This window comes from Hipposideros armiger, unplaced genomic scaffold, assembly GCF_001890085.2.
Source record: "Hipposideros armiger isolate ML-2016 unplaced genomic scaffold, ASM189008v1 scaffold_114, whole genome shotgun sequence".
In the NCBI taxonomy this organism is placed as follows: domain Eukaryota; kingdom Metazoa; phylum Chordata; class Mammalia; order Chiroptera; family Hipposideridae; genus Hipposideros; species Hipposideros armiger.
Genome location: NW_017731464.1, coordinates 2,982,218 through 2,997,156, shown reverse-complemented (window position 1 = coordinate 2,997,156; position 14,939 = coordinate 2,982,218). Strand labels below are relative to the sequence as shown.

Sequence of the window (14,939 nt, the reverse complement as noted above, 5' to 3'; positions counted from 1 at the left end):
AGGGGAGGGAGGGAGGGAAGAAGGGAGTCCAACCTCATAAACAAGAGATACATCTGGTGGAAGTATATATTGGTTTAATCCTTCTGGAGGCTATTTTGTAATATGTATCAAAGGCTAAAATATACATATCTCTTGATCCAGACATTTCACATTTAGAAATTTATTCAAAGGACGTAATAGAACAAGTACTCAAAGGCTTAAAAAAATACTCACTGTGGTTGTTTCGTAACAGTTATAAATAACCTAAATGTCTAATAGGAGATTGGTTAAATAAATCACAATACATCATATAATGGACTAAAACCGACGATGCAGACATTAAACACAAAATGATAGGCTATACTGCTAAGTGAGAAAGCAGATTATAGAGAATGATGTAAAGCATATTCGTATTTTTATAAAAATACACAAGTCTGGAAACTACACGCCAAAATGTTAACTATGGTAGTCTATGACTAACATTTTCTCTTTTTGTCTGGCTTTGCCTTCTAATTTACTCTACTATTACTATGGATTAATTTGTATAAAAAAACTTTTATAAGACTTCTTGGTTGCCTTCTTCCTATCAACCAAAGATTAGTTGCCTTCTTCCTATCAACCAAAGATTACGTACGGAACTAGCATTCGTTTCATTGTTTCGAGTCTTCCAGCCCCCAACCCCAAATACCATTTGACAGTCTCCAGCAGGGCAGGAGACAGAAACACTTGAGATATAAACATATGTAGAATTAAACAGTAGATTATAATCCCGTCGGGCCGGCCGAGTGGCGCAATGGTTAAGAACTGGCTTGGGACACCAGAGGGCCCCGGTTCGGATCCCACATATGAGGGCCAGTGACACTGCCCTCTACAAAAAAAAATAATAATAATAATAATAATAATATAATCCCGTAACTTCTCCATGGTTTCAAATAAATAGAAGTTAAATGACTAAAATAATATTATAATGGTGCCTAGAAGATTGCCTTCCATTCAAAGTGTGGAGAAGGGGCTGAGGGCAGGTTGGGAGAGAGTGAGAGAAGGGATAGAGAGCGAAAATGAAAATGGAAACAGGTTAAGTCCCTATGGTACTGATACTCAACTTTCCACACAAATGGTTATAAACACATTTAATTAATGATAAATACCAAATGGCAACCCGTTATCTCTTCAGAACTTAACCTTTCTAGGTTAAGTCATAAAAAACTGGCTTCTGTGCCAAGGGACAAAAACCCATGTTCAGCAGCTCATGTACTTGAATCATAGGTGAGACCCTCAAACTCTCACTAAGAGCCTCTGTATTGTACACACAATTCTAACAGTTTAGTCATTGATAGTTTCCAAGTGCACAGATTAAAGGCGGCAAAGTACAGATGTACTAATTCAGGAAGGTACACAGAAGAGGTGACAGCTGATAGTTTCTTAAGAAAGGAACCAGAAGACACTATAAAGCACAAACATGAAATTCAAAATGCATAGCAACCCAGGGCCATTTTATTCAGGAACAAAATGTCTTACCAAATCAAGCAAAGATCCTATTAGATCTGTAACAAAACAATAACACTCAAACAACAACGCATTTGAGAAATAAACAAACAGTAAGATGTTAGAGTTGGGAAGCAACCTCACCCCCATCTAGTCCTCATTTTACAGACAAGGAGCCTGAGGGACAGAGTTGGGAAGCAATGTCCAGAGGACAGGGCATGGTGGTCACCAGACGGGTTCCGGTCAGGAGTACTTCGCACCTATATCATGCTGCCTCTGTGGCATAAAATCTAGAAGACAGGAAATATACCATGTATTTCAGAAAAAGTCCTATCCTAAATAGTACATTTTTCAAAACTGATAAACCCTCAGGGTTCAGGAAACCTGTCTTTCCACGATGAGTCATCTGGAATGGGCTCTCCATATGACCAAACCATTCTTCTTACCTTTTGTCAACCCTTCTCTCCGTAAACCTAAGGAACCCCTCCACATTCTTCCCTACTGTCTTTAAACCCCCAAGTCAACTCCCAACCAGCCACATTCAATAGAAAACAGAAGCCATGAAGCAAGAACTCCCTGAATGAGCCAAACTTCACCGACTTCTTGTCCTCTGTACCCATTCCGTCTCCTCTTCTTTCCAGGCCAGTGAAGAAAGTGTGCATTCTCCTGTCTAGTCATCTCTTCTGCTTGAGTTCGTGATCCCATCCCCGACCTGCCATCACCGCCTCAGCCCCATTCCATCAAGAATCCCCCCTGGGGCCAGCCGAGTGGCGCCTTGGTTAAGAGCTGGCTTGGGACGCCAGAGAGGCCCGGTTTGGATCCCACATATGAGGGCCAGTGACACTGCCCTCTACAGCTAAGATGCTGAACAACAGCTCGACCTGGAGCTGGGCTGCCGCGAGTTGCCAGCAAAGGCAGGTGGGTTGCCATGGGCTACCGTGTGTAGCCAGCAGCCAGCGTGAGCGGCCAGCAGTTGCAGTGAGCAGCCGTCCAGGCGCCGGCGACTGATCTGCCTCGCCCGGGAAGAGCGCAATGATGGTGCCAACTTGGGCCAGTGAAGCAACGTCCTCCACTAGACTTCCACTCCACTGCTCCACTTACACTGCTCTAACGAAGTTCAGGAATGATCTCCACATTTCCCAATCCAATAACCCTTTCTGATTTTTAACACTCCCCAGTATTCACACCCTCCTCCTTTTAAATCTATTATATTTAGCGTTCATTTTCATCACTCACTCTCCTGATTCTCCATCTATATCTTCGATGATTCCTTCAGCCTCCTAATGTGCTTACGTATTCATTCAACTGGTTTTCACTGAGGTCCTCCGATGTGCCAGGCACTACACTAGGCACTGGGGATATGGCATTAAATAAGTCAGTCAAGGTCTCGGCTTTCATGGAGGTGAAATTCTAGTGGGAGAAGGTAAACAATAAGCCAGAAAATCAGTTGACACACGCTACCTGGCAAAATAAAACATGATGGGTTCCTTACATTGGATAGTCAAGGAAAGCCTTTCTGAGGTGAGGTTTAAGTGAGATCTGCATGGCAAGAAGAAGCCAGCCATGGAAAGGGCAAGAGAAAGACAAGTCCTGCCAAGCCTAAGATACTGAAGAGGAACAAGTGTTAAATGCTCAGATAAGATAAGAGGAATTGTGGCTAAAAAGCACACTGGTTGAGGTGAAGGGAGATACAAGCTCTTGTAGGGGTTTGCAGGTCAGAGTGAGGAATTCGGATTTTATTCCAGGTGTGTTCCTCTTCCTCTACCTGCCCCTTATATACCGATGCCCCCAAGGAATCTACCCACAGCCCACTTCCACACAGTCTCCTTATGAGCTCTCACTCCATTTTACTTTTCATTAAAACCATGAGGTTATAAGACAACTCTCACCAAACTTTTCTCTAAAATCCAAGCCAGTCTTATCCAACAGTGTCCTGTATCCACACTGGATTTCTACTGGCACTTCATACTGAAAAGTCCCAAACAAAAGTCATTCTTTTTCCCTCATATATTATTCCTTCTTCCTTTTACTGACACCATTATCTACCCAGTCACCAAAGCCAGAGGCCAAGATTCATCCTAGCTTCCTCTCACCTCCAACATCTATCAAATGACTTTTCTAGTATGGGAAAGATATGGAAGTGGGTAGAAAAGGAATGGAATCTTTCATCTTCACTAACAATGACACCTCCTTGTATGGCTTATACATAGGCCAAGGTTAACAATCCAGCTCAGGAATGGTAGACAGCTGATCTTTCAGCTACACAAGTCTAACATTTCAACCTAATCAACCCCATCCCAATCTCCCTTCCAAATGGTCTCAGCGGAAACCATACAACTTAAAAACCATGCCCAAGTTGGAAGAGATCGTCAAGATACCCAGTGACCTCCTTATTTAAGGAAACACATGCTCAGAGAAGGGAAGTGATGTGTCAAGATCATTGAGAAGGTACACGGAAGAAGTGATGATCTACTACCCTTAGCTCACATAGTTGTTTGTTCATATTCTATGAGCTAACCCTAGAACCAGAACTTGAATATACAGGCTTGGACATTATTCCATCGTATCATCTTAAAACCATTCCAAAATTGCTGAGTGAGTAGACAGCCACTTAACCCATTTTGTTATTAATATAACATGTTAATGTTCTAAAATTATGATCTTAAAAGGAAAACAAACACTTCATCTTCTGGGAAACTCTATACTTTCTATGAGTAACTTTTTTCAAGTGAAATAACTGGTCAGAGAGCCACTGAGAACTGACCTTTCGACAAGGCCACGGAGCTGCCAGGGCACACCACCAGGCACGACTCGCTGATGGGCCCTCTTCTTACATCTCCTCTTTGAAAGCAGCAAGAACAGGGAGAAACTGGTGCCTGCTATAGTCCGAGAGCTGTACACAGTGATCAATTTTAGACACCACCTCTCTAGGCTCAGTTTATAACTGCGCTGCTAGTGCCATATTTATCAACCTTTTAAAACCCATATCCGCCTTGATAAATACAAGTCTCATGTGCTCTCCCCATCCCAACCCCTTAAGCCTACAATATATGCCTCTTAAGAGGGTATACCATTCCCATCCTCCTTGAGGTTCCCTCCTTTCCAGGCTGGACCTGGGGTCAGTCTATGCTTTCTCAAATTATATATTCCCCTCCTATCTATCCCCTGCCCCCATGCTCACTACCCCAAATATACAGTGAGAATTATTGTCCTAATTTACTATGGGCCAACCACCACCACAAGCTAGAAAATATCTGAGTTTTTGATACTTGACCTAATCTCCATCTTCACAACATAGCATTTAAGTAGTTTTAGAGTTCCTTTATATAGTTAAGATACTTATACCTTATGTCTCTGCTTTTGAGATTGATACTATTGGGTACCCATAACTGAATCCAATCGATAAAGACAGATTTACATGGTTTTCTGAAAGGTGTTCTGTTTTGCTTTGAATTTTGTTTTCAACTTGATCAAAAGCCTAGAAGATGCAATAGTTCTTATCGTTGTGATAAAGGTCCCAAACATAAATCTACTGTATTATTGGAAGAGAGATAAGAGAGGTCTGTATATGTTAAGTCTGTCTGGTCTCTAGTGCCTGGCCAGTGAATGTAAATTAGTACTGATTTACTGTATTATTCATTCAGTTAATTTATTCTCTAGTATCTTTATTCTCTAGTATCCACTGTTACATTGTTCAAATTTAAGAGTCTGAATTGGATACAAAATAAACCTAAGGTTTACACCCTGCCCAGGAAACACAACTGAAATAGATAAATAAAACTTTGAGATTATGGGCCCAAACAGTCAACCCAGCCAGCAAGAAGCATCCAGAGGATGGGGGGGATGGACGATGACTTTGGCAGGTGTAGTGAGTACCAAGGTTAGATAGGACAAAGGTTAGGTGGGATTAAGATAGGTGGGTGAGGGAGGGGAGGATATCCCAGGCGCGGGGAACACTATGAGTAAACCATTGGAAAGAACTAACTTCGTGGTACATGGGAGATGAGGAGGGCACAGGCCTGAATGAAACAGAAGATCTGTGTGAGAGCACAAGAGTTTGATTTGGATAGGCCGCTGGGGTCAGGACTTCCTCAAAGGAGGAGGGGCCCATCATACTACTAGCACACTATCTATCTGAGATTCTCTCTTTCTCCTTATCCCTAATCCTGGACTTTGTGGATACTCTGATATATATCTATCTATATAGCTATATATCTATCTCTAAATAGATCACCAACACTCTAGCTCCATCAGTTTATACACACAGCAAAACGAATACTGCCTGATAACAACAAAATCCATGCACCCAAATGTTAAGAGTTACCATTTACAGACTATTAACTATGTGCTAGGCACTATGCTAAGCGCTGTACATAAGTTCATCTAATTCTTACAAGCACCCACAGTATTATCCGTACTTTGAATGAGAAGCCTGGATCTTAGTAAGTTGCCCAACCTCACACGGAAAGATCCAGGATTCAAGCCAAGGGCTGCCTACCTCCAATTCCCAGGCTTTGAAACCACTACACATAGTGCTAGCCTTGAAAGTCTTCTCCTAAGGAGAACACCGCAGTGTTCTCTCTATCCCAGGGGGCCTGGGGAAGAAACACAGTACTGAATATCAGGTTGTCCCCAGTCATTACTGAGTTACACCTTCTGGTCAAATCAAGATTTTTTTCCATATCCAAAAGGCCAGATGGAATTATTTCTTCCAGCACTGCCCACCTCACCACCACCAAGACTCCCTGGCTTCTAAAAATAGTGGAGGACAAAGGTCTAAGGAACAAGCTAGACTACCCCCAGGAAAAACTAAACAAGTCTAAAAACCTGTAAGATAATCAGCACTTCCTGACCCAACAAGACTCACTGACCAAGGACAATGATGAGTCAACAGTACTAGCAGGAGTCCTGCCACCTCTGTAAACGCAGCTCAGGCCCCAGTCCTCCAGGAAGGGCCCAACTGATGAGGCCTGAGCCTTCTTCCTTCTTCCTGCCTCGGAAGGGTAATCAAGTCTCCATTTTGTTCTCCAATTCATGCTTCGCACCAGGGGGACAATGATCTTTCTCTTATCCTGAAGGGCCCAGCACACTAGCTATAAACATCCTTAAAAACAGGCAACAAGCAAACTGGATGGCATTATATACTTTCTCCAAGATTCATGCCCTAGATGAAAGACATCATTATTTAAGATCATTATAATTACAAATAACAATTTAACATCAATGCTGTGCTTGGCCTTCTATTATAATATAGAGATGCCATAAACTCTTTCATCCAATAATCTCTCGGCTCTTCAAAAGTCATAAATAACAAAGCTTCAATTGGCATTGCCATCCACTGTCTGCCAAGGTTAACTCAGAGCCCAAGAAGAAAACTGACCAGCTCAATCTGATTCACTCACAGATCTCAAATGAAACTCCAGATTTTTACTCTTTCAACTTTGTTCCAACGTGAGAAACTCACCTTCTGCCAAGGCAGAAGTCTCACTGATAAGGACTCCTCTTTCCTAACAATCGTCTGTTACTCAACAGAAGAATCGAGGTTTAAAGTATACGTAATAGGCTAACTAATAATAAAGGTAATAGACTAATAATAATAAAGATAATGGAGGGAGGAAGTAGGCACAAAATGCTGCAGCCAGGGTTGCCCTAATGTGCTAATATTCATTATTCCTGAGTGATTCAAAAATCACATAGCATGAAAAGGCTTTTTTGCTTTGGGTATAAACATAGAACACACAATTTATTGATGTAGGCAATTTTGTTCCTCAAAAGAGACCAAAGATGTTGCAATACTTACTTCAACTTTACTAAAAATATAACATATGCAAACAAGCTGAACTAGATAAGTTCCCTAAAACAAGGTTCCTCGAAGAAAGGGTTCCGGAGAAAGACTCTTTTAAGAGTCAAGATTGATTGTTAAGAAGAATCCATCTTCACAAAATCTTTCCTAACCATTTCAGTCCTCACTGTTCTCCTTCCCTTCAGCTCCTCCAGAATTTGGGACTACACCATACACCCCAGCGTTTCAATAGCTATTATCACGTGGGGTGCACTGTCTTCTTGTGTGTTGGTCACATCGTGTCAACTAGGAGGTAACAGCGAAGTCTTCTGTTACTTCTCTATTTGCCATGGCAGCTCAGACTGGGCTGAGAATATCCTAGATGCTCAAGAAACCTTGCCACTCCTGGCTAACAGGACAAGCTGTCTCTCATGCACTCCACATTATACTTCCATCGTCTCATTTCATGATCACAACATCCCTACCGAGGTAGAAAGGACATTTATTACAAATCAGAAACAGTGGCTCACACTGGTTTCCCAAAGCCATACTGACTAGAAGTGAAAGAATTGGAACCCAAGACCTCTAACTGCAAGTTAGACTCCTCCTGGAAATTCTTCCTTGTACAAAGATTATCAGTATCTTCTCTCATAATATTCTGATCTTTAATAACCCTTCCCAAATGAACCTCCCTATGAGCAATTCAAGTCAGAAACTGCTTCCACTACATTTTGGGGTTGCTTAGGTACGGAAATATGGGGAGAATTTTTCAAAGCTCATAATCCATATCAGTCAGTGGTAGAGAACTGCTATAACTCCCCTCAGCCAGAGCCTGCAAAGACAAACGCATGCCATTCTACCTCCTTTGGTTTACTGGTTTACTTCTAGAAGTAGCTACGTCACACAGAAAATGATGTAAAGATTTTTAACCACAATAGTTTAAGAAAGATGGCTGACTTATTGATTTTGAGAAAATGAATTTAAAGATTAAGTGATGTGCCTGAAGTCACATAGCAAATTAGACCCTTCTGAGACATTCTTAACTTTTCTCTCTCCCCCTCCCCCGCCAACTGGTCAACCCATCATGTTGTGCCACCTTGGTTGGCACCTCTGATATTTGGGGCTGGATAATTCTTTGTTGGGGGAGGGAGAGCTGTTGTGTGCACAAGGACATTTAGCAGTATCCTTGGTCTATACCCACTAGATGTCAGTATTACCCCCCTCCTTGTGACAATCAAAAATGTCTCCAAACATTACTTAATGTCACCTGGGGATAATCATCACTGGTTGAGAGCCACTGCTTTAGTCCAGTGAGCTCCAAACAGAAGTACACAAAACAATCCACTTGGGTATAGAAAGAAAATATGAGACTATTTGTATTGATTTTCATCTTAAAAAATAAGATTTTATCTTTATTAATATAATTTAATATACAGCACAACACTAGAGCTCCCATGCAGTCCATATGTCAGTCACGTGTCTCATACAAATCTGATGGAATCCTCAGGAAAGAGTGGAAGCTCCACAGCACAGGCTGAGATGTACTGAGATGTACTGCAGTTCACGTTCTTGCTTAAGTGGATTTACTAATTACATTTGTTTTAAATTAACTAACTCTTATAAAACAAACAAGGGGCTTATAAAAAGATTCCTGCAATGAAATCTTGGATTAAAGATAACACAAGCATACATGAACAAGAGAATGACAGAGCCTCGTTTCTATTACTGGTATATTCTTCATCAGTCATATTACAACGTAGAAACAATCACAATCTAATAAGATATGACAAGAAGTACACCAAAATCTTATCGAGATTATTTAAAATATGGATTTGCATCCACTACCATAAATTACGAACTTCATTATAAGCATATATTGTGCCTTCAGATAGCAGAAACAGCTAATGACAGCACGACGTGAATATAACTTATAAATAAGCATACATACATGAAGGAATCGCATGTTTTCTAACTGATAGTGCTGTTCTATCCAAAAGGTTGAGACTGCTGCTTGAACCAACTATTGCCCAATAGAACTTCCTGTGATGAAGAATTACTCTCTGTCTGTGCTGTCCAAAATGAGGCACTAGCCACATGGGGTATTAAGCAACTAAAATATGGCTACTGCGTCTGAAGAATTTTTATTTCATTCTCTCTGCCAGGGAAGTTCTCTTGACCTTGACCATCTAATAATAAGTTCTTATTTTTGAAGACATACCTCAAATATTACCTTTCTTTAGCTTTCCCTGATTACTCCTCTCTCCATAAAATTAATTGCTTCTCATGTGTGTTCCTCTAGCCCCTTTCACATCCTTAGAGTTATTTGCTCATGTGCCTCAAGTTCTATAACCATGAGCTCAAGGCAGAGCCATGTCTTACTTACCATTGCACGATGTCCAGCACACAGTGAGTGCTCAATAACAGTTACGGAATATGGCAATGAATGAACCAACACACCTTGATCTCCCAATTTGTACTGCAGTGCTCCTTCCACTGCACCAAAAGATGGTTCCAGAAAAGTAAACTGAGTGTTACTCTTAGCCGTTTCAAAGTGTTTGATGCTACTGCAGCAGACAATACCATTTCTATTATTATAATATTATTGTTTGGCTCTTTCAGATGCAGATGTCAGCTATTTCTTAAGCAGGAGCAGGCTCAGAAAGCACTTAGCCTTTGAAGAGTACAAGATGAAGGTAGACAGTGGCGTTAGTCCCCTTTCTGAAGTGTCAACTTTCAAATACTGGAAGTTAAAATGACTGCTCTGGTGCAGTCATCTTTTTTCATGTGCACTTTATTAATATTTATCAAGCTTTTCCTGTGTACTCTACATGCAGCTTTTGCTACTGAGGTACAAGTGTATGCCTCCCCCATACCCTCCCACTCAAAACCCATGTAAAACTCTTTCCCTCTCTTCCTCTCTTGATAAACGAGCATGACTTAGAAAGACTAAAGGCAAGACTCTGACCATGCAATTGCTTATTATGGATTTCATTTCTGAATTCTAGATTTGGCTATATTTAGCAAAGCTATAACCGTCATCATGCCCGAAGCCAGGAAGAAGACACCATTCACAAACCACCCCCTGAAAATCTGCAGTTGCCACTAAAAAAACCAGACTTCCCAGCAGGCAAAGTCATCTGAAGTGGGAGGGATCAAATTGGTGTTTGTGTCAAGAGAAGACATCAGGTGCTTATAACTAACCTCTCTGCCTGGCACTAAGGCTCCCCATAATCTTACTTGCTTTTCTTTTTTCTCCAACATACCTCCTGCTCTGATCCAACATCCTCATTGTCTCCCCTGACTCCTTTCTGTGACACTGGTCATATCACTGCCCCACCTGCTTCAAGCTTCTTGCTTCTCTTTGAACCTTCAGGACCACTCCTTCCCCAGACACTAGCCACTCCGTTGCCCCACAACGAGGCGAGGCCCAGAGGGGAACAGTACATACTGGATACCGACTCAACAGTTACTCAAAAGGCCCAGGGCCACTGAAGAAACTGAGCAGTAAGCACAGCCAGGGAGCAAATTGTACAAGAATTTCCTTCTACCATTCATTCCATGTCCTTCTTTCCTTGATTCTGGAAGGGAAACTTGCACTAACCAAAATAACACCAAACTACTCAGTATTCTCAGAACTCATTCTTTTTCACCACTCTGTACTTTTGCATATGCTATTCTCTCTGCTTGGAAGACCTTGGGTAGCCCTCATCTGGAACATCTGCGGGGCAATTTCCATTCCTGTTCAAAGCACACTTCATCTGCAAACCCTCACCCTCAGGCCCTTTCTCTTTATCATCTCTTAACATCTTTTGACCACCATCTTTTATCCACCAAGGGTCATGCTAAGTGCTGGACACTTATCTTTGGGTCATTTGTTGGTCTATGAACTCCGTAAGTGCAGGACCCCAAGTCCCATCCATCTGGTAGCTTTGGAGCCTAATACAGTGCCTGCCACAAAGAAGGCACCAACAAACGTACACTAAATGAATACATGTATGCATCATATTGATCATACTGATACCACCAACATGTTATACTTGTATGTCATTTATGTATATTGTGTGTGTGTGGGGGGGTCTTTTTTGGGTGGTTTCACACACATTTTTAAGTCTTGCTACTTTGCACTGTAGGTAGGAGAAATTGTCAAAGTTTACTGATGTGGAGACTTACTCAGTAGTTTCATTAGCTCTAGACCTGGATTCCTTTAGTGTAGGTGAGAAGTTGTTCTGAAGGGCCACCTAGTCCACCTTATATAGAACTTAAGCAGTTCTGGAATGTTGTCTTCGACACAGCAGGTATTCAACAAACAATTATTTATTGTTTAAAGCTTAGATGTAAGGCCTCATATAGCTAAGGAGGTATGATGACAGCACAGCTTCAGTCCCTCTTTAAGCATTGCTCCCATTTTCCCACTGAGCTCATTCCGAAAGCTTACACCAAATCTTCCCTTGACATCACGTGCCCATTACATCAGACATGATCTAGCATCTCATTGTGGCATCTTAGCTGAGGAAACAAGAGAGAAAATATCCTCCCCTGCACCCAGCCTAGATATAACCATATCCCTATGAACTCATGACTTAGACTCTTCACTTCCCCCAAAAAAGTCCCCGCTCAACTAGTTAGTGAAAGTAGGTGAGCAGGGCTGATGCTGCGGATGGGGAGAGTCCAAGCATTCTCCTGTCTTACCCCAACAACCCCTCCTTGAGGTTCTTGCTATTCCTCACTACAAAGCATAGACCAAGATCCACATTAGGGAAAAAGGGATGATCAGTGGGATTTGGTGGTAATAGGGTCTGTGTTTGAAACCCTCAGCTGATATACTTAATGGTGAAAAACTGAAAGCCTTTCCTGTAAGATCAGAAACAAGACAAGGATGCCCGTTCTCACCACTCCTATTCAACACAGTACTGGAAGGCCTAACCAGAGCAATCAGGCAAGAGCAAGAAATAAAAGGCATCTAAACTGGGAACGAAGAAATTAAATTGTCACTTTTTGCTACATAAATACTTCGTGCACTGGCTCCTACATAGCCACATACTTCTAATAGCCACAAATCCAAACTCAATTCTAGGCAAAGAACATAAAGAGGGCAACCTTGCCAGACCCAGTTTTATGTGAGGCTGTCTTGTTACTGAGTCCTTGTCCATGATGTCACCATACCTGGATAACTCCTACTCATTCTTTAGTCAGTCACTCCCTGCAGACAGCAATTCTTGGCTATCTGAAATTGGGGGCCACCCTAAGTTTATCTCCATGATTACACATATCACTCTATTCTTACTGGCTATTTTCCATCTCTCAAAGTAATTTGTAAACTCCAGCTTCTAGTTCTAGATCATATCCCCAGAGCCTAGCACAGTGCCTGGCACATGATAAACACTCCATAACTGGCTGTTGAATGTACAAATGTATGAATGAATACAGAGCTGCAAGCCCTACATTCCACTTAAAAATATAATTCTCAGGAATGAATTCTGGGGAAGAGGAGGGCAGCCTAAATAACAAAAACCAACTTTGCCTTTTCTCATCCCCATCACTCAGACTCTGAGAACAGGCACTGCTTAGGGCTGCACCATCTACAATGAGAGAATACCCTCGTTGAACAAAATGCTCCTGGGCTATATAAGGTCAGCAGTGGCCATTCAGAGAGAAGCAAAGAGCTCTGCGTCCCATCATTTCTCCTGATTTCTCTCTCACACACTCCTCCATTTCTCCATCCCACTGCAGTCAAGGGTTGGCACAGGGATGAAAGAGCCAAATCAGAATCAAGGGTGCGGATCTGGCAGCAGGCACAGAAGCACCCCCCATCCTGCACCAAAGCCCACAAGGAAAGATCCAGAGGGACAGTGACTCAGGCCCCAGATTAAGTCTAGCTAGAGCAGTACTGAGAATGGAAACAAGCAACAATTTCACAAGGGCATTGTGAGACCTTTTTAAAAACAGTGTCTTTAAAGTATCGGCTTCAACCCTAACCCCAGAAAAGTGGGCCCAGCTGAATCCACTGTTTAGACAAGCTGAGAGCCAAACACAGCTTCTTCCTCTTCCCAACTGACCTGCCTGCAAGACTCACCATGGCCGGCATTTCCCAGGCCCAGGTTGGAAATCTTGTTTCAACCTTGGCTTGCAAAAAGGATCCTTCCCGAGCTAATAAACTGTTCCCCCCACCACCACCATATTGCAGTAATAGAGGCTTTCCCCTTCCCCCATCTCTTCTCAGCCGATAACACAACCTACAGCAGGCTGGCCCCATCCAATTAGTTTGAATAGCTTCATGCCAAGAAAATTGCTGCTTTTATTAAAAATAAAAGCACACTAGGCAGGCAATGGGCTGTGAAAAGTATGAGTCTGGCATAATTATGAAGGTCGAGGTTAAGGTTACGAAAAGAGACATGCAAAGATTTCCAGAAAGCCTGGGGAATAAAGATAATAGATTTAGATATGGATATGGAATTTACACAGCAGACACAGCAGATCCAAATAACACCTTCTCCAATAGAGGAAAAGCAAAAATCAGATGCTACTCACAAGTAATTCTTCCTGAGGGGGGGGGGGATAACTAAAACAGGAGGAAGAGGGGCCTACTGGACTGATTTCAAAATAACCACATTCATTTCATGTAATTTCTGTTATCTTAGCTACATCCTGGAGACCTGATTACGGTTGGGTCAGGAAACAAACCTAGTCAAATCCACCAAGAGCCTTGGCTCTTAAAAAAACATTCCCATTCTGTGAAAATCCTGTCTTCCTTCCAATGCCTGCTCTTGGCAGTGGGAAAGTTGGGTAGGAGAGAAGGAGAAACCCTTCTCTCTCCAGCCCTCACATCTATTATTTCAAGTTTTAGGAGGATGACAAGCCCACTACCCTCATTTGATGTGAGGCTTTACACTTTCACACATAGGTTTTCTCATCAGTTCCTCATAATTCAGTGAGGCACACAAGATTTGGCTTGTCAATGTTTTTTAAAATAATAAAAAGCCACTGAGATAAACAATTTTGGGCAACCTTCCTCCACCCCATAAACCCTGTCACTTTCACATCTGTTTTAAATTTCTCAAGGACAGTGATTCACAGGGCAAGGGAAGGGGGAAGGGAGGGTCAACTGGTCAAAATCCATTCATACATTCAGCAACTGGAACCAGAATCTTGCCGCATCAGCCCAAGATTTTCATTTACAGCGCACTGAACGAGTTCTACCGTACCTTCCGCCAACACCTCGTCCACAGTGACCTGCTGTCGCCCAATGCCAAAGACCCTTCCGATGTAGCCACTGCCCAGGCCCGAGGTGCTGCCCCCTCCTCCGCTGGAGCCGGAGCCCAGGCCAGAGCCGCCCTGCTCTCGCCGGGAGTCGAAAAACTTCTTCATCTTGTGAATAGGAAGCAGTAAAGCAAAATACCGACAGCTTCTAGAATTTTTTTTAAAAGAAAACAAGAGATCCAAGGATTTGTTCTCGGATTTCAGCTCGGAGAGGAGCCACCCGAATCGGGCCGTGGGGGTGGGGGCTGAGGGAGGATGCCTACAGGAATATGCGTGTCAATCGCGCGGCGGTCCCCTCCTCCTCAAGAGAGCGATTCGTGTAAGTTTAAACCTGTGATGACAGAGGAAGAGAGAGAGGATGAATCAGTAACACAGTTAAAAATTCAACTGCTGAGTCCCAGAGGAAGCAAAAGCCATCATCCTAGGGAAACGCTTC

At 42.5% G+C, this 14,939-nt stretch overlaps 1 protein-coding gene across 1 annotated transcript in view; it reads right to left on the bottom strand.

The window, feature by feature from the left end:
• The window catches only part of AAK1 (AP2 associated kinase 1), a 195,115-nt gene that overhangs the window by 179,789 nt on the left and 387 nt on the right, over positions 1-14,939 (bottom strand). The window contains exon 2 of the mRNA XM_019647614.1: positions 14,449-14,834. Coding sequence (XP_019503159.1) covers positions 14,449-14,611 — 163 coding nt within the window. The 5' untranslated portion in view covers positions 14,612-14,834. The remainder of the gene's footprint in view (positions 1-14,448; positions 14,835-14,939) is intronic.